Genomic DNA, 18,199 nt, shown 5'->3' on the forward strand with positions numbered 1-18,199 from the left:
AATAATAATAATAATAATAATAATAATAATAATAATAATAATAATAATAATAAATTTTATTTATATACCGCTTTTCCAAAAGATCAAAGCAGTTTACACAGAATTAAAACCAGTTACATACACATCATAAAAATAGATAAAAACCAGTAACACAATATACACTATACAAATCTAAAACAGTCATTCAATAGGGTGAGGCAGAGAGTCAATGGGATCAAAATACACAGCTTCATTTTCCAGAGGCTTGACAGAAGAGGAAGGTTTTAAGCCTCTTTTTAAATGTTTCCAGGGGGTGATAAGGTGGGAATAAGAAAGGAGATGTGATAAACTGGACAATGATCATAAATCAGATATAAGGAACAGGGAATACACAAAAATCTGTAGAACATTTCATTTTTGCTCTGCTCATTTCTGACCTCAGGACAGCAGTCTTTCAACAACAAGAAGAAAATGACAAAGGAAGACTGGAAAGAAAAACAGTTGAATTACAATAAACCCACAAACTCCAGTCCACACTACATATATTATAACACTGGTTAACACCCCAGCCTCATGAGGATGTTCTTGGCCAGTTTATAATATCTCCTTTGTTAGAGCTGAGGAACTGATATTTTTTGAGAGTTGAGAAACTGATTAGAAAATATTATTTTCTATGCAAAAAAACCATGTGCAAATTTTACACAGAATGAATCCCCGATTACAGCGTCTTCTGTGCCGGAGTTAATATTCCCATGTTGAAATATTATTTTCAATGCAGAAAATCCTGTTTTCTGCACAGAAGAGGCTGTTGTCTGCACAACCATGTGGGATTTTTTTAACAGAATAAGTTCTGAATTGCAAGTAGCCTTCAAAAACTGTGGTCTCTTAAGACGTTCTTAAGCAGGAAGAAAACAAGAAAATCAACTCATTTGAAATATGGTGCTGGAGAAGATTACTTAGGATACCATGAACAGCCAAGAAGACAAACAAATGGGTTCTTGAACAGATCAGACCAGAATTCACCTTGGAAGCAAAGATGATAAAGTTGAGACTATTGTACTTTGGCTACATTATGAGACGGCACAGATCACTAGAAAAAACATTAATGCTAGGTAGAGGGTAGAAGATAGAGAGGAAGACCACAGACCAGATGGACAGACCCAATCATGGCGGTAATGGCCAAGGACTTGCAGGATCTGGGCAAGGCAGTGGAAGTTAGGGATTCTTGGAGATGTCTCATCCACAGGGTCACCATGGGTCGGAACCAATTCGAAGGCAGCTAACAAATGTTAAGATTTGTTAGATGGACACCTAGGTTTAGTACTTATTAGAGCATTATAAACATACTAGATTCATAGTTTTTTGAGGGTTTTTCAGGCTATGTGGCCATGTTCTAGAAGAGTTGTTTCCTGACGTTTCACCAGCATCTGTGGCTGGCATCTTCAGAAAATGCTGACCTAGAAAAGAGAGAGAGAGAGAGAGTACACACACACACACACACACATTCCCATGTTAATCTCTGTATTGTTCTGTTGTTGATGGCAGGGCCTCAGGTTGGGAGGATATGCAAAAGAGGATTCTCCTCCCACCCTGAGGCCCTGCCATCAACAACAGAACAATACAGAGTGGGAATCCATCCTCCTTACACAGGGTCACACAGTGTGTGTGTGTATGTGTATGTGTGTATACACACACACACACACACTTTTCTAGGTCAGCATTCTCTGAAGATACCAGTGACAGATGCTGGTGAAATGTCAGGAATAAACTCTTCTAGAACATGGCCACATAGCCCGAGAAACCCACAAAAAACTATGGATGCCAGCCATGAAAGCCTTCGACTTCACATAATAGATTCACTCAGTGAACCACCTGATATTACATTTTGGCAGCTTTTACATCTCTCACCCATTGTAGTATGTCACTAGCCCCTATATGCCTGTCTTATCATTTGTCAAGCACATTCAAGTTAATGCTTTAATGATACTACTCCTGAGAGGTATGATGTAAATGTTGCGTAGAAGAGTTTCTACTGCAATAGCAGTTGTCCCAAATGTATGTAAGATGCACATTAAAGCAAACCATCACCTAATAATACCAACAGAGCAGAACAAATCAAGTGTTACTGTGCTTCCCCCTTCAGCTGGTGAGACCTTAACTATAGTTGCATTTTCCTTCATAGGCTTTTGAAGACATATACATTGAACAGCGCAAGACCATCAAAATCATACTTGAATATACTGATAAGATTTTCACGTACATCTTCATACTGGAAATGCTTCTGAAGTGGGTGTCCTATGGCTTTCAAGTGTATTTCACCAATGCCTGGTGCTGGCTAGATTTCCTCATTGTGGATGTAAGTACTGATGATTTGGCTTATGAGTCTTTATACTGGGCAGCTGGGCTGAGTGTAGCGATCCTTGGTAGGTTTTCAGCCAAAAATCAAAATGAGACGTCCCTTCTAGATTGACTTCTGGGTTTATCAGAGTAGTTTTGGGGAAGGGTGGGGACTTGCAGTGTTCCAAGGTAAACTATCAGAGGTCTTGGAGAGTAGAGGTTTGTGATTTGAGGGTGAAAAAACACACCTCTTGGAGATGCATGGGCTTTTAGTCCAGATACGCCTGGGACTGCAGAAGTGTGATATGCACCAACACATTACACTTTGCCCACTCTCACTATAAATTCACTTCTTAATCATAAGCACATTTAATCATAAATCATCCAGTTTTTTAAGTGGGACATTTTTATGCACCAGTTGACCACCAGTGTATCCACACTGCAGAATTAAAGCAGTTTGACGCTATTTTTATTGCCATGGATCTATCCTACAGAGTCATGGGACTTGTAGTTAGGTGAGGCACCAGAGCTCTCTCACTAAGGTACAAATTCCATGATTCTGTAGGACAAAATCATGGCAGTTCAAATGGTGCCAAACTGCTTTAATTCTACAGTGTGGATATACCCTCAGTGTGCACTGACTAAGGATTTCATGGTATATCACAAAATAAAGATGCACAAAAAATGCAACATCATTTCCCATATTGTAATGGTTCAGGCAGTGTTATGATTATGGACATTGTACAACATGTCTGAAGAGAAAAGTTGCATAACAGAAGAAGATTGTGATAGTTTTGAGAGATCACTTACATTTATGTTACTTCTGGTGTGCCTGCTATTGTGGTTTCAACAAAACGGGTGCTATTTCAGCTTGTATTATGCCCATACTTATCAAGTCAGTATCTAATAGCTATTTAGCAACTGCTGAGCCTTGTTATGAACAAGATTTCAAGATCAAAAAATACAGCAACTCTGACAAGTACTCTCACAGAGTCAGGTACATGTCATGATGACAGCCAGAGACAGCTCCCTAGCAACTGTGATGACTGCAGAAGGATTGTTACTGTGGCTTTAAGAAAAACTGTTCAAGTTCCTTAACAACTAAAGTGCAGCACTTTATCCCCCTCTCTTTTCAGTGCTTTCTCTGTTTTCTCTTCACCTGTGTTCTTGTGTGATTGTGATTGCACTGATGCAGGGAAAATGAGGTAGTGTTGTGCTGTGTATCTAGATATCTGAGTAGAGCCCCCATTCTGCAGCTGATAATACAGCTGGATGGTGTGTGCACTACAATATCTGAATAGTGGGTTAATAAGCACAGCCCTCAACATACCTGCCATTGTCCAATGGATGTACAAGGAGCAGAATCTTTTAATCGTTCTTGTCTAGTGGCTGGGATCTTTTCATCCTCATATTTCATTCAGAGAATATGTCATTAATTGTGATAGTGGAAGCAGTACTTTAGGACCCACATTTCCAGAAACCTTTCTTGTTACTGTGGAAGACCCATGAGAAATTGAGAAGTGAAGGGACATCCTGCATCCACTGTTGTTGAAATAAAGTAAGATAAGGGTCAGTACCCAGATGAAGCTTGCTGGGAAACACCATATGTATTGCATTCAGTTCCATTGTGGAAGAAATACAAGAGACAAACATAGCAAGAGAGGAAACATTCAGCCCAATTGTGTTGGAATGCTACAACCTCCCTTTTGCATTGTGTCTGCAGTTAAACTAATATTTGAAATCATTCAGGGTAGCTGTGTTGCTCATTTAACAAATGCAAACAAAAATCCACCAGCAATACCTTTATTGGCCAACCGAAATGCACAATATATTTGTTGCAAGCTTTCAAAGCTCCATGGGCCTCTTCATCAGGCAAGATGTTACAAACCAAACAGGAGGGGGGGGGGGAAACAAGTGGAGATGTTAGTCAGATGCCTGCATGTTGTTTCAGTCCTTATTAAAGATGATATTTTGGTGAGGATATATTTTGTGTAGGCAGGCTCCTCTTCCATCTGGCCATGTGGCAATAGGGAGATTTTCAAAGTCCAGGAAATTTGAAGTGCATCTCAACAGGGACCCCTCTTTTGCAATTCAGTATTTCTCCATTCCATTGAGGTCACAAGCCTCTTTGTAAGCAGAGGAAGCCTACCTACAAAGAGGCTTGTGGCCTCACTGGAATGGAGACTATGGAGTTTATCATACAGGAGGAATTTCTCTTAATTTAGAATGAAAAGAAAGTGGGGCCAGAACACATTCACATGAATTTGCTAGTTCAGCTAATTTACGTGAATTCGAATTGCTTTCGAACTGACTTCCCATTGCCCCAAAATAGCTTGCCATTGCCCAAAATTGTGTGTGATCACCTCACCTCTCACGCAGTAACGTGAACCCCCGTGATTGCTTTCGGACTGACTTCCCATTGCCCAAAATTGTGTGTGGTAGTCTATCACGCAATAATGTTAAACCCCATGATTGCGTTCGGATTGCCATTGAATTATACTTCCAATTTCACTTGTCTGATAAACTGAATACTGGATTGCAAAAGAGGGGTCCCTGTTGAAATGCAAACTAACTTTAAATTTCCTGGACATTGAAAAGCTCCCTATTGCCGCATGATCAGAAGGAGGAAGACCCTGCCTGCAAAAGATATCCTCCCCAGCATACCGTCTTTACTAAGGACTGAAACTATTTGCAGGCATCTGACTAACATCTCCAATTCCCCCCCCCCCCCCCGTTTGGTTTGTAACATCTTGCCTGGTGAAAAAGCCCATGGACCTTCGAAAGTTTGCAACAAATATATTGTATATTATTGTTGGTCAATAAAGGTATCACTGATAGATTGATATTTAAATTATTATATTTTATGCAGGGTGCAGTCTTCTTCTTAAAGAAGTATATGTTGTAATTTTTTTCAGTTTTGTAAATGTAACCATCATTGTTTTTGAGTAGGTTTCCATAGTGAGTTTAATAGCCAATGCCTTGGATTATTCTGAACTCGGTCCTATAAAATCACTTCGGACCCTAAGAGCCTTGAGACCTCTAAGAGCCTTATCAAGATTTGAAGGAATGAAGGTATGTATGACAAAACTAAATAGAAATTGAATGTTGCATTCATCATGAAACCTGGTGTGTGTGCTGTGTTGAGGGGTGCTATCCGTTGAGTATATATTGGTTGCAGGTATCTATGTGGCTTTGCTTGCTTACCATTTGTCACATCATCTGTGTGTGAGTGTGGTAGGTAGCGAAGTATTATGTCAGGACAACTGGTGTTGTAAGGACCATGGGCCTTTGGTACCCACTGGGGTTTGGTTCCAGGAACACACACACACACACACACACACACACACACACGAACATCAAAATCCATGGATGCTAAAGTCTCATTAAATACAATGGCATAGTGAAATGGTGTCCCTTATATAAAATGAAGTTTGGCTTTTGGGAATTTATATATTTTTGAAATACAGTGGGTCCTTGGGATCCATTCCGGATCCCCTCATGAATACCAAAATCAGCAGATGCTCAAGTCCCATTGTACTCAATTGTGGCACAGCCATGCAGCTGCACCACCACTGAGGACAATGGCTTTTTGCCCCCCCCCCCCCGCCCCGCCCCGAATCCAGCCTTGCTGCTCTCATCACAGCATGCAGCAGGGGGTTACCTTTTCTTCCTCCTCTTCCCTGCATCCCCCTCTTCTTCTCTTCTTTCCCCCTCCCATTGCTGCTGCTGCAACTCTTACTCCTTTTCCACCTCCTTTTCCCCACCTCCTCCTCCTTTCTTCTCCTCTTACTGCTCCTATCAGTGTTGCTGCCGCACTTCCTTCTCCTTGTCCTTCCTCTTCCTCCTTCCTCCTCCATTCTCCTCCTCCTCTTAACTCCTTCTCATTGCCACTGCTCCAGCTCTTCCTGCTTTTCCTGCTCCTTGTCCTTCTTCCTCCTCCTCTTCTTTCCCCCTCCTCCTCCTTTCTCCTTCTTCTCTACCCCCCCTCCATCTTTGCCACCCGTCCTCTTCTTCCTTTCTATGAATGTTAGAGATATAAATCATGATAAATTTCACTCTTGTAGGCAAACATGAATAATTTTGTCTTTTTTTCTCACCACTGCAAGAAAACCCTTGAAAAGTGTGGAGTTTTCAAGGATTATTCACAGTACTGGACTACTTTGCAAATAATTTTTTTTCTGTGTGGAAAATGGCATTTCTGTGCAGAAACTTTTTTTCTGTGCAAAAAAATAATTTTTTATGCTCAGGAAATCTGCTTTCTGCCCAGAAAGTGCCATTCTCCATCTAAACATCCCATGTTTTGTTTTCATATGGAGTAAGTCTTGAATTATGAAGGTTCCCATCTCTCCAGTATTCTCCTTATTTAATAAGTTATCCCAGGTTGAATGAGTAGTCAATCATGGATTTCACGTTCTTTCACATGAGATCATCACACACACATCGAATGCAATCCAGAGTCGATCATTGGGTTTCACGTTTTTGCACATGAGGTTTTCATACAACATCAAATGGAATCCAGGCCCTATCCAAATGCAATGGCGAGTAATCCTATAAATGGGTAAATTTGCTGAAATACAAAATTTCTTGCAATGTGAATTTAAAGTCAATGCTCATTTGGCTTGGTGTGGAATCTGTTTGTGGATCGGCCATGAATTCAGTTCAATTCCCTTGATCCTCCCAAGCCTCCCAAGCCTCCTCCTCCTCTTCCCCCCTCTCCCTCCAGCGGCGCCATCATCAGCTCTTCCTGGACCTGCCCAGTGCTGGCAACAGCCTCCCGATCAGTCACTGCTCACTCCTCTCGCCTCCCCTCTCTTTCTGCCCGGGTCACCTGTACTGCCAATGGGTCCCCGCTGAGGGAGATGCTGCACTGGAGGACCCTGCGAAGTGGGCATAGGTGGGCTCTCATCCTCCTCCTCCTTGTGCACCAGATCAGGGCTGGGGCTTGGTCTAGTCTCCGAGCTTCCTCCTCCTCCTCCAGCTGAGGGACCTCTGAGCCCCATGCATGAGGTGCTGCCCGCCCCAGCTCCTGGCACCTGCCGCCTCCTCCTCCTGCCACCTCCTCTCTGTCCTCGTGCTCTGTGGGCCCAAGGCGTGCCTTCCCCAAGTCCCAAAGATGAGGAGCCGATGGAGGGGTAAATGGTGGATGCCCTCGCCAAACCCTGCCGGTCCTTCGATTCAGCCTCAATCACCTCCGAGCAGTGCAGGGTATCAACCCACCACTACCAACTTTGCCTGGCTCCCCCTTTCCCGGCACAGCTGCCCGCTGCCGTACACAGTTGCACTCTCTCAGCCTTCTGACACCTGGACCATGTGCATGCACACAAAGGTATTTGGAAGGATGGCAATGGGGATTTGTCCCCCCCCCCCATTTGATAACACAATGCAAATTGGGCCCTCTGTACTGTTCATTTAAATTCCTGTTGTGCTTGTGTGTGATGAACTTCCCCATTCAGATTTGTTTTTCTGGGATGCCAGCACTTTGACCATTTTCGGGTTGGGAGCACATAGGCCTTCGTGTGATAACGTCCTAAGAAGACAAGGATCAGTGTGTGGGATTTCTGTTTACAGCCCTGCTTCCCTCTTTATGCCTTTATGCCTTCAGTATGAACACATAAAAGGGGCGTACAAATGTGACACATATTCATCATATAAGAGCCATTCCACCTCATAAGGACTCTTCCTCTTCAGAATTCTTGAATGCCCATTTAGTGTGTGTGTGTGTGTGTGTGTGTGTGTGTCTTCTAGCTGCCTGTCAGCTTCTGGCAACCCCATTAATTCCATAGGGTTTTCTTAGGCAAGGAATACTTACAGGTGGGTCTACCAGTTCCTTCCTTTGAAATATAACCTACAGTACCCAGAATTCGCTGGCTAAAAATGGTGCACACAATGAAAGAAGAGCTAGTGGCTGCCTTTCCCTTTCTATGGATTGTTTCCCCTTTGTTTCTCTTTTCTTTTTCCCGGTCACTACTATTCCCTTCCCCTCTCCCTCCCAGACTTTGGGGAAAATAAGCTTCTAAAAGGATTACTTAGAAAAGTTTTTAAAGAGTAGTGGTTCTTCCTTTCACTACAGCTATAATGAGACATGGTTTCATCCCATTCACTCTCTTCTACATATCTTCTTCTACAGGTATATGGAAGAAATACCTTTTTATCTATTATCTTTTGTTTGCTTTTAATGCAAGCTATTCCAATTCCTGCCCCATATGATCAGTATTATTTCACCCAGGAATTAATGCCTTTTCTAAAATGGCACCTCTGGTGCCTTGTGTATCATCACACAGACCAGCAGGTGGCACACGTCATCTTTGAAACGAGGTTATATCCTCTGTGTACACTGGATGTACGTGCTGACAGAGTGAAGATTGTACGAACATATTCAGGGGTAGCTTTGTTGGTCATGCAGCAAAATTCAACAAAGTCACCAAAAGAGCAATACTTGTATTAGTCAACCAAAATGCATCATGCAGAATTTCAAAGCTTCATTGACTTCTACATCTGGCAAAGATATTAAAAATCATACAGAGAATAAAAGGGACTATGTCAGAGTCACAGACCTACATTTTGTCCCAGGTGTTGCTTTTGTTGTCAGTTAAGATGGTCTAGAGGGATCTCAATGTAGGGAGAGGTCCCTCAGCTTCTTGGCCATGTGGGGACTGGGAACAAAGGACAATAAAAGACAGTACACTGAAAGCTACACACTGGAAGAGGCAATGACGTACCATGAGCACGAGCCCCATTGTTTTCAATGGGGCTGCACCATATGTGGTATTTGCCTTATGCGGGGGGAGGGGGGCGCAAAGGCAGAAGGGAAATCCCACGTAAAGGAAGGGTACACTGTAATAACATTTCAACTCCATTAGCACCAGAAAAGTAACTTCCCTTGAGATCCATGTTGCCTCTGTCTTGTAAAGCTAACTGCCCCTTTCTTAGGCAAAGAAATTGAATTTCCCAAAAGGTTTCTGTACTGTTATACAGTGCGCCCGCACCATATGCGGGTGCACTATACGCGACTTCCAGCTTATGTGGAAGCCACGCAGCAATAAAAGTAATAGCGCACTCACTGCTGTGAGCACGCACTCCATTGTTTTTAATATGGTGCCAGCATACATGGATTTCCCCTTACGCAGGGGGATACGAAACGGATCCCCTGCATAAGGAGAGGACCCACTGTATCTGGAAAAACAATTAGGTGCTGTATTGGTGAAGCTTAGCAATTGTAATCCAAATGAAAGAGTTTTAGCTTTTACAGTACAGCCTTGCCTTACGCAGGGATCCATAAGGCAAGTTCCGCATGTGCTTGAGCCACATTGAAACTATGGGGTTCATGCATGCAGTGCGGCACACATGCCAGGTGTGCATGCACCATTTCCTCTTTGTTGTGCGGCTTTCAGCATAAGCTGAAAACCATGTATAGCACACTGGTTATTAATTAGTGTTGGTGAATTAGTACTGGGAAAACTAATGAAACTGCAATCTATCTGTCATGATCTGACCATAAGATTACTTGATTATGTTTTCTAAAAGAAACAATATCTAAAAGAAACACAGTATAGAAATGGATCCAGAATTGGTAATTGATATATTTACTGTAAAGGTCTGTATTGTAAATTATTGGGACGTCACAAGCTTCAAAACTGCACCCGAAAACCTTATAGATTTCTTGTTCTATCTCAGTTAATTCTTCAAGAAGAATCGAAAGGTATATCTTCCTGGGTTTATGAAAAAGTGCATTTTGCACCAACAAATCTTGAGATGCGATCCCACTGTTAGTATTTTCTCCTTTGTTGTGATTTGTAACATTAGTGCATAGAATTTATATGTATGTATAGTTTATATGTTGTATATTGACCTTTAAACTTTGGCAAAAAGAAGTATCTGTTTCATGTTGTGATGTCACAAAAATATTATCTGCTCTCTGCAAACAAAAAGAGGCAGCTACCTACCTGGCCTTGTATCTCTCTGAGACAAATTCTGAAGGATATGATAAGAATCATTGTCACAACCTCTGGCAAGAAGTTGTTTTGCCACAGATTGCCTTCTGGCCTCATCTGAATAGTGAACTTCAGATGAAAGCATGTACATGAAAAATTCAGCAATACAGTGGTGTGCACAAGGTGGAATACTCTATTCCATTGTGGGTATGATAATGCAAGCTAGCTTCCAAGAGTGGCTTTAAAAGTCTGCATGGGATATCTTCTGTCAATAAGGTCCTTCCCAACTCCTGTCTCTAAGGTCTCATATATCAGATGCAGCAAGACAGAACAGAGGAATTTGTGTGTGCAGGAACTGTGGAATTTGTGTGTCATTACAAGGGAGATACATTCAGTCTGCTTCACATTAACATGCAAGCTGGAAGGTTTGCCACTAGAACAAGATAGTTGTTCATTACATCTGCCAACACCATCTCAAGGCCTTAATTTTGTTGAATGTCACACTGTCATATTGACCGTGCCAAGCTGCTGTCTTAACTGATAACAGCAAAAAGCACTGCAGCTAGGTCCTTGATCTTCCCAACTGGGTACATAATGGATGTCAGTGTAATGCAGCACTGAAATATGTGGATTGGGGTCAACATTGACAAGGTTTATTAACGGAAGGCATGAAAGCTTATGATTCAGATGTTTACCTGAGTACCAGATGTTAAAATTTTATTTCTTTAGAATATTTTTGCTTTGAACAGTTCTATTTTCTCTGATACCCTTTTCACACAAGTTAATTCAATACTTGCAATTATAAACGTAGTCAGAAACTGAAAAATCACACCATTAATGGTTCCCCTGATGTTATCAAATATTTGGTTTTTATCATTAGACAAGTTTAACAGGACAATATATTAAGAAATATTGAGAATTGGAATACAACAAGACTGATAACAAAAACACAGCAATGGTAAGGTCATTACTAGTTTATTCTGGTCTGTTTTCATTTCTGACATTCTTGATATTGCAAAAAACCACAAAAAACTACAATCAAAATGCATTTTATTTTCTTGATTTTGGACCTCACAGACCCTGTTATTAATTAGACAGCCTATGATAACAGAATAGCAATTTTGTGACATGAATTTGTGATATGATTTTCCTGTTTAGAAGAACATAGTCCTTACCAGTAGATGTATAAGATTAATTTAAAATATACAATTAGCCCTCTGTAACCACCAATTTTTTATCCATGGATTCAACTATTTACAGCCTGAAAACATTAAAAGAATAATATAAATTGCAGGAGAAGGTGAGCCGCCACAATAACTAATACCAGGACATGCCCAGCCGAGCTGGGAGGGCACCCTGTTGGCTCTCCCTTTCCCCCCTAGCAACTAGGCCAGCCCAGGTGAGTTGGGCAGCCTCATTTCAAAAAGCAAACCTTGTTTTTGCCATTTTATAAAAGGGACACCATTTCACTATGCCATTTTATTTAATGAGGCTTGACTATCCGTGGATTTTGAAATTCACCAGGGGTCCTGAAACCAAACCCCAATGGATACTGAGGAACCACTGTACATATATTTATATGCCTTTCATACAATGAAGTCAAAGTGGATTACATGACACCTCTTCTCAATTTATCCTTACAATAATCCTGTGACTGGTAATGCAGAATTAGTTTTGTTTTCATTTTGTTTTGTACAATCCTACCAAGATTCTCCTTTCTTCTAAGTTCCATATCATGTTGTGAAACTTTTTTCTCATCCAGTGTGAAAATTATTGTATATTTTGGTGCACATTTTATCTTGATGGATATATTTTATGCATCTTACTTTGTGTATACATTTTATGCTTTTCTTTAAATATGTTGGAACTCATTGCGAAAAGATACAGATTTTTAGTTATGTACACTTTTAAAGTGTACAAGAAAAGGATAAATCTTAACTCTTCTGGTTTTCTCCCAATGACAAAAATAAAATAAAAAGGTGCATTATTTTGTTAGTTATCTCAGAGACCATGAACTAGATGGTTTTGTTTTTAAACATTTGCTGGCATCCTGTTCACTAGTTATGAGTAGCGATATAATGAAAGTGCATTCATTGTACATACAGAATTTTTTGTTTTCTTGATTATTTATGGCTCTGAAATTTGGCTACAGCTCCTGAGGTATGAGAATCTGTAAAAGAAGCAGTGGGGCAAACACCTCGATGAGAAATTAGATATTCAGGACATTTGGTTTGGTTTGGTTTAATTAATAAAAATAACAGGGGATGGGGTGGCTCAAGCGGTTAAGACGCTGACTCTGTTGATTGCAGGATCAGCAGGTTGGCAGTTCAAGACCCAGGTCGCATGATGGGGTAAGCTCCCATCACTAGTCCCAGCTTCTGCCGACCTAGAAGTTTAAAAGCATGCAAATGCAAGTAGATAAATAGGTACCGCTCTGGTGGGAAAGTAAACAGCATTGTATGCAATCATCCTGGCCACATGATCTGACAATGCTGGTTCTTTGGCTTAGTAACGGAGATGAGCACCACCCCTTGTGGTCGATCACGACTTGACAACCTTGTCAACGGGGAATACCTCTATCTTTATCTTTACCTAAAAAAAGGAACAGTGCCTCAATCATTCATTTTAATTGTGTAAGTCTCAGTTAAAGCAATTTGAATTATTCCTCTTGGCTGCAGGAGGAGGGGGTGAGGGAATTCCATTCTAAAGATAAACACAGGTCATCCTTCCTTGTTAGACACTGGGAAAGGAGTTATGGTCCACATCACTAATTATAAGAAGAGTCAGTGGGAGAAAGCCAGGTGAGTGTTTGATAGCCCTCATTCTTCAGAAATTGATCAGGAATGGTTCATTTGTCTGTGAGGGGTGAACAAGTTGAAATATCTTGTTCTCCTCAGAGGAGGAGGAAGAAGAATAACATTTCCTGTCTTCCTTCAGGGATGGGAAGAATAAAGAGATAAATTTACATCACTAGTTATGAGCTCACATTGGACTTGCAATCTTATAACTGCTGAGGATTCACCATTATACAACCTAACAATTTAATGTGACCTCAAAACCCACATTTTCAGCTTGGCAGTATCCCAGTCAAACAGTTTTTGCGTTTATGCAGATTGGGATGCTGAAAAATGAAATCTGCAGGATTCTCACAGTTGTGGGATGTATTGAGATAAGCAGTTGCAGCAAGACTCCAACGGGTCTCTCCATTTTCCCCTGTTCTCTGTGCACCCCATAACTGGGATAGTGCTGCAAAATGATGTCCCAGCACCCTGATCTGCCTCAGCAGTGGAAAGCCACTAGGTGACCTTGGGGAAACCATACTCAGCTTCATAGAAAGGCAAAGGCTAACACCCTCTGAATAAATTCAGCTAAGAAAACCCTGTGATAGGGTTACCTTAGGATTGCCATAAGTCAGAAATGGCTTGAACACACACAACAACAAATACTCTAAAACAATGTATTATTTTTTCCCTTAAATATTGGGCCTTATTTATCTGCAAATATTATATATATATATATATATCACTTGAGTATACCTTGTTTAACTGTACAACTGCTCCAATAACTATGTTATCAGATGAAACACAATATTAACAACCAAAAAAAAACAAACCCCTACCTAAATATTTTCCAGTTACTTTTATTTTTTTACAAGTTTATGCATTCTTTTGACAGTCTCCATTTGACAATCTTTTGTATTTTTCTCTAGGTGGTTGTGAATGCCTTGATAGGAGCTATACCATCTATCATGAACGTGCTTCTTGTGTGTCTTATATTTTGGCTAATTTTCAGCATCATGGGTGTAAATCTGTTTGCTGGTACATTTTATCATTGTGTCAATAAAACTACTGGAGAGATGCTGCCACATGAAACATTTCCATATAAAAATGTTTGTGAGAGTATGAGTGATATTGCCAGATGGAAAAACGTGAAAGTAAATTATGATAATGTTGGAGCTGGATATCTTTCTCTACTGCAAGTTGTAAGTAACCACCAATTTAATATTAGCAGTAGTCTACAATATGTTGGCAGGATGTAGTTTCTCTTACTGTTTTTCTTCAAGAAACTCTTGTGGGCCTCTTCATGTCAAGTTTGTGAGAGTATGAGTGATATTGCCAGATGTGATTGAGCAAAACTTCCCTGTAATTTTACTATTAGGATTCAGTCTTTTATACTTAGATTTGTACTACTGTCCCAACTAAATCAATGGGCACTACATTAGCTTCAAAATGTTAATATTATATCCCCATAGAATGGAAAATGTTTTCCTCTCAACAACCCTTCTTCATCGAAAGTATCCAGTATATGCTTCAAAAGCCAGTATTTCTGACCCAATTCAATGCTGCATGCAGCAATAGCTTGGTAAATGAAACATTTTTAAAATCTGCCACTCCAATCAGTTAGTGAGAGTACAGACATGACCAGAAAAGACTTCTAGGTGGTGGTGATGGTAACAGTGGTGATGAACTTTATTTAGATTCCACTTTTTCCCCCAAGACAGGGACTGAAGGCAGCTTACACATTAGAGATTACAATTAATTTTTTTAAAAAAATCATCAACATTGAATTAAATTATTAACAATGTTACAACATATGCTTTTTAAAAGATTGTAAAAATAATCAATACAGTTTTTTAAAAAGCAGTTCTTGCAGCTCTTTCCTTAAAAGCCTTCTGTTCTAAAAACCTGTCTGAATAAAAATGTCTCCAACTGCTGACAAAAGGGCAGAAGGAAAGGGGCTAATAAAGCTTAGATGTGGTACAAAGACATAAGCTCAGGCTCATCCTTGTTCCTGAACCTGCCCACTTCTCTCTTATTACATAGTAAAACTTTTTCCAAATGATACCACAGCAGACAACATTCTGTAAATCTAAATATTCATTGTGGATGGAGTGGGAGATTAGTGCCTATGTTTAGAAAATAAACATATTTATGGGAAAGACTAAGTTAGAGCTTTTCCTCTTGATTTCTAGTTTTCTTTGTAGATGAAGATGTTTTGTTTAATGTGGTGACACACTGACTTATGCAGTCTCTGAGCCTACCATTTCAAGTGATATGGTCCAAGGCCAATTTCTTTCACCTTTCTGGCTAGTCCAGAGTCCTTTCAGACAACACTGTGATTCTACTTGAACTCACTTTAACTCAATTCTCAGCAGTAATTTAGGCTAACATTTCCACAAAGAAGATAAATCTGGCCCTCTCTCTTGTTCTAGATCATTCAAGGGTCATTATGCTTCACAAGTGTCAGATTTATGACAATGAGCAACTTGGGGTTTTTTAAATGTATATTGAGAGAAGGAATAGGAATTCCCTCCTACTGATGCAAAATCAGTAGTTTGTTTTGGCTATAATGTACACATTACTGTTTCCAGTTATAGTATTCTTAACCACTTATTGGTAAGTTATTGGTATTTTAGTTCATTAAAATCATAGAGAGCACGAGCAGTTTGAGTGTTAGACTAGGACACTGGGAAACCAGGGTTTTAATCGCCACACAGCCATGGAAACCCACTGATTGACTTTGAGCAAGTTACACTCTTTAAGCCTCAGAGGAAGGCAGTGGCCAACCCTCTCTGAACAAATGTAAGAAAATCCCTTGATAGGGTTGCCATAAGTTGGAAATAATTGAATGCAAACAACAATAACATCATGATGCAGGTGTTTATAATTTTAACTGGTATCTACTCAGAGGTAAGAGCACAGACATTTGTCCATTTCTTTCTAAATAATTATTTTCAAAATAAATTATTTCTACAAATTCCCCTAGAGAAGTTCAAACTATTGTAGTTTGAGCTCTCTTGCCCTGGATAGTTGAATCAAATTGAACCCTATTCCTTCATTATTTGTGTGTAAAGCATTCACATGTAGAAGGAAGAATAACCTAGTCCCTGACCCCAAATCTAAATATTGAGCATGGACATGTTAGTAACAGGTTAATTTTCAATTCTGAAAAATCAATTGAAAATACTAAAAATATCCCAAATGGCTGAGAAGCCACCATTATGCCATTATTATTATTATGTTTATGTTTATGTTTATTTATATCTCGCCTTCCTCCTAGTACAGGGACTCAAGGTGGCTAACAAAATTTAAAACAGTATACAAAGTTTTTGTTGATGCAATCATATATTGAACAATCATTTCATATTTCCTTTCAATCTGTCCTTCCATCACTCCCAGTAACTAATATGCAGATCTCTTCTGTAACTTTACCATTAATATGTCCCCCAACATTAAATTAATTGTTTATTCCAGTTTACATGATTGCTATTTATTACTTAGCAGTAAAAAGATTTTAGCATCATTGGTAGGTTTTTAATAAGTTTCCATTCTTTATAGGCCACTTTTAAAGGATGGATGGATATAATGTATGCAGCTGTTGATGCAACAGGGGTAAGTACATAGTGATTTTTTTGAGATGGCAAAACTTAAAGTAAACATAATGATGATTATTATTATATAATCATTGTGAAAGTAACTTTGCCTTTCCAATTTATGTTAAAAGGATATAATTGAAATAATATAATTGTATTCTTGTCCCACATTAAAAGACTTATTTTTTGCTCAGAAAACCCAGAGCAAAATGTGGCAACTATGGCCAGCTTCCTTCCCATATCATTCCTACAAGCATCCCTGCTCTGTGGAGGCAAATCACTCTACGGTCAGAACAAGGCTGGGCACCTCATTCTGATTTTAGAGTAACTCACACACACAGTGGTGGCACCGGCCAATAGGAGGAACCACATGGGAAGGCAGCTGGCTGTTGTTACCAGCAGCAGGTAAGTAGGGGGAATTGGGGTCCAGAATACTCAAGGGCAGCCAGGAGTATTCTGGCAAATATAGACAAGCCTTTACATATAACAGTGTATATACTTTTCAGTCACCATGGAAGGAAGTATTCATTGCCCCTTTGTGCAGTGCCCTATCTAGTACAATTGACCTTTTCAGTGCCAGTGTGTGCCCCTCCAGCCAGTTAGTGGCCAGGTGAGAGTAAGGGCAGTCAAACAGCGTCTGGTAGAAAGGAACAGACATTATTCTTCAATTTCCAGTGGGTGGCTGGGGTTCCTGTTCCATCCCCATGTAGTCACCAGAGAACCAGGAGGAAAACATATTTTCTCTTTACAGCAAAATTCCTACCAGTCCCTGCCCAGGTACCCTCTTTGCCAACCCTGGCCCCTAAATGATGCAGTGCTGAAAAAATCTGTTGTGCTGGAGATAGAAAGGAATGCCCACCAGAAAATGAAGCTTTACATTCCAACAGTATGATATAGGATCTTGGCCCATGCCTTTTGAATGGTATGACAAATGGTTGTCAATCTGGAAGCATCTTATATTGCCATATAGCATGTGAATGACTCTATCCCTGCTGGTGTTCTGAATCAATTCCAAAGATAAAGAGTTGTTCAGAGTTACTGTTTTCCATCTGTTCCACATATTTTCTCAGTGTCCATGAAGGTTTGCTGGTTTTTCTTTAATGTGTCTCAAGAATCCTAATATCCTATACCAAGTTTGTAAAGAGAACTTAAATGTTCAATGCAGGCATCTGTATGCTGTCCTATGTTTCTTTTTCATTGGTGTGTGTGTGACCATACCCAAGATATTAGCTGGGAAATATGCAGCCATCCCTGTTGTCGGATTTTATATCTTGCCCTGTCTCCTTGTTTTATAGGTGGAAAAGCAGCCCAAGTATGAGGCTAGCTGGTTTATGTATATGTACTTCGTCATCTTCATCATATTTGGTTCATTCTTCACCTTGAATCTTTTCATTGGTGTCATCATTGATAATTTCAACCAACAAAAAAAGAAGATAAGTGTTCAGATAATTCATCTCTGCCTCACATAGTGAGCTGTTTTTCAGATCAATAACTAAGATATCCTATTTACTTGTTATTTAGTAGTGGACATGATAACTTGCTAACAACTAGGAATTTGGAAATGTTTATCCCAAGAAAA

At 40.0% G+C, this 18,199-nt stretch overlaps 1 protein-coding gene across 1 annotated transcript in view; it reads left to right on the forward strand.

Moving 5' to 3' along the window:
- The window catches only part of LOC121918864 (sodium channel protein type 2 subunit alpha-like), a 112,910-nt gene that overhangs the window by 83,873 nt on the left and 10,838 nt on the right, over positions 1 to 18,199 (forward strand). The window contains exons 20-24 of the mRNA XM_042444865.1: positions 2,162 to 2,335; positions 5,266 to 5,388; positions 13,957 to 14,229; positions 16,586 to 16,639; positions 17,916 to 18,057. Coding sequence (XP_042300799.1) covers positions 2,162 to 2,335; positions 5,266 to 5,388; positions 13,957 to 14,229; positions 16,586 to 16,639; positions 17,916 to 18,057 — 766 coding nt within the window. The remainder of the gene's footprint in view (positions 1 to 2,161; positions 2,336 to 5,265; positions 5,389 to 13,956; positions 14,230 to 16,585; positions 16,640 to 17,915; positions 18,058 to 18,199) is intronic.

The sequence above is a fragment of the Sceloporus undulatus genome, chromosome 1 (genome assembly GCF_019175285.1).
Source record: "Sceloporus undulatus isolate JIND9_A2432 ecotype Alabama chromosome 1, SceUnd_v1.1, whole genome shotgun sequence".
NCBI lineage: Eukaryota > Metazoa > Chordata > Lepidosauria > Squamata > Phrynosomatidae > Sceloporus > Sceloporus undulatus.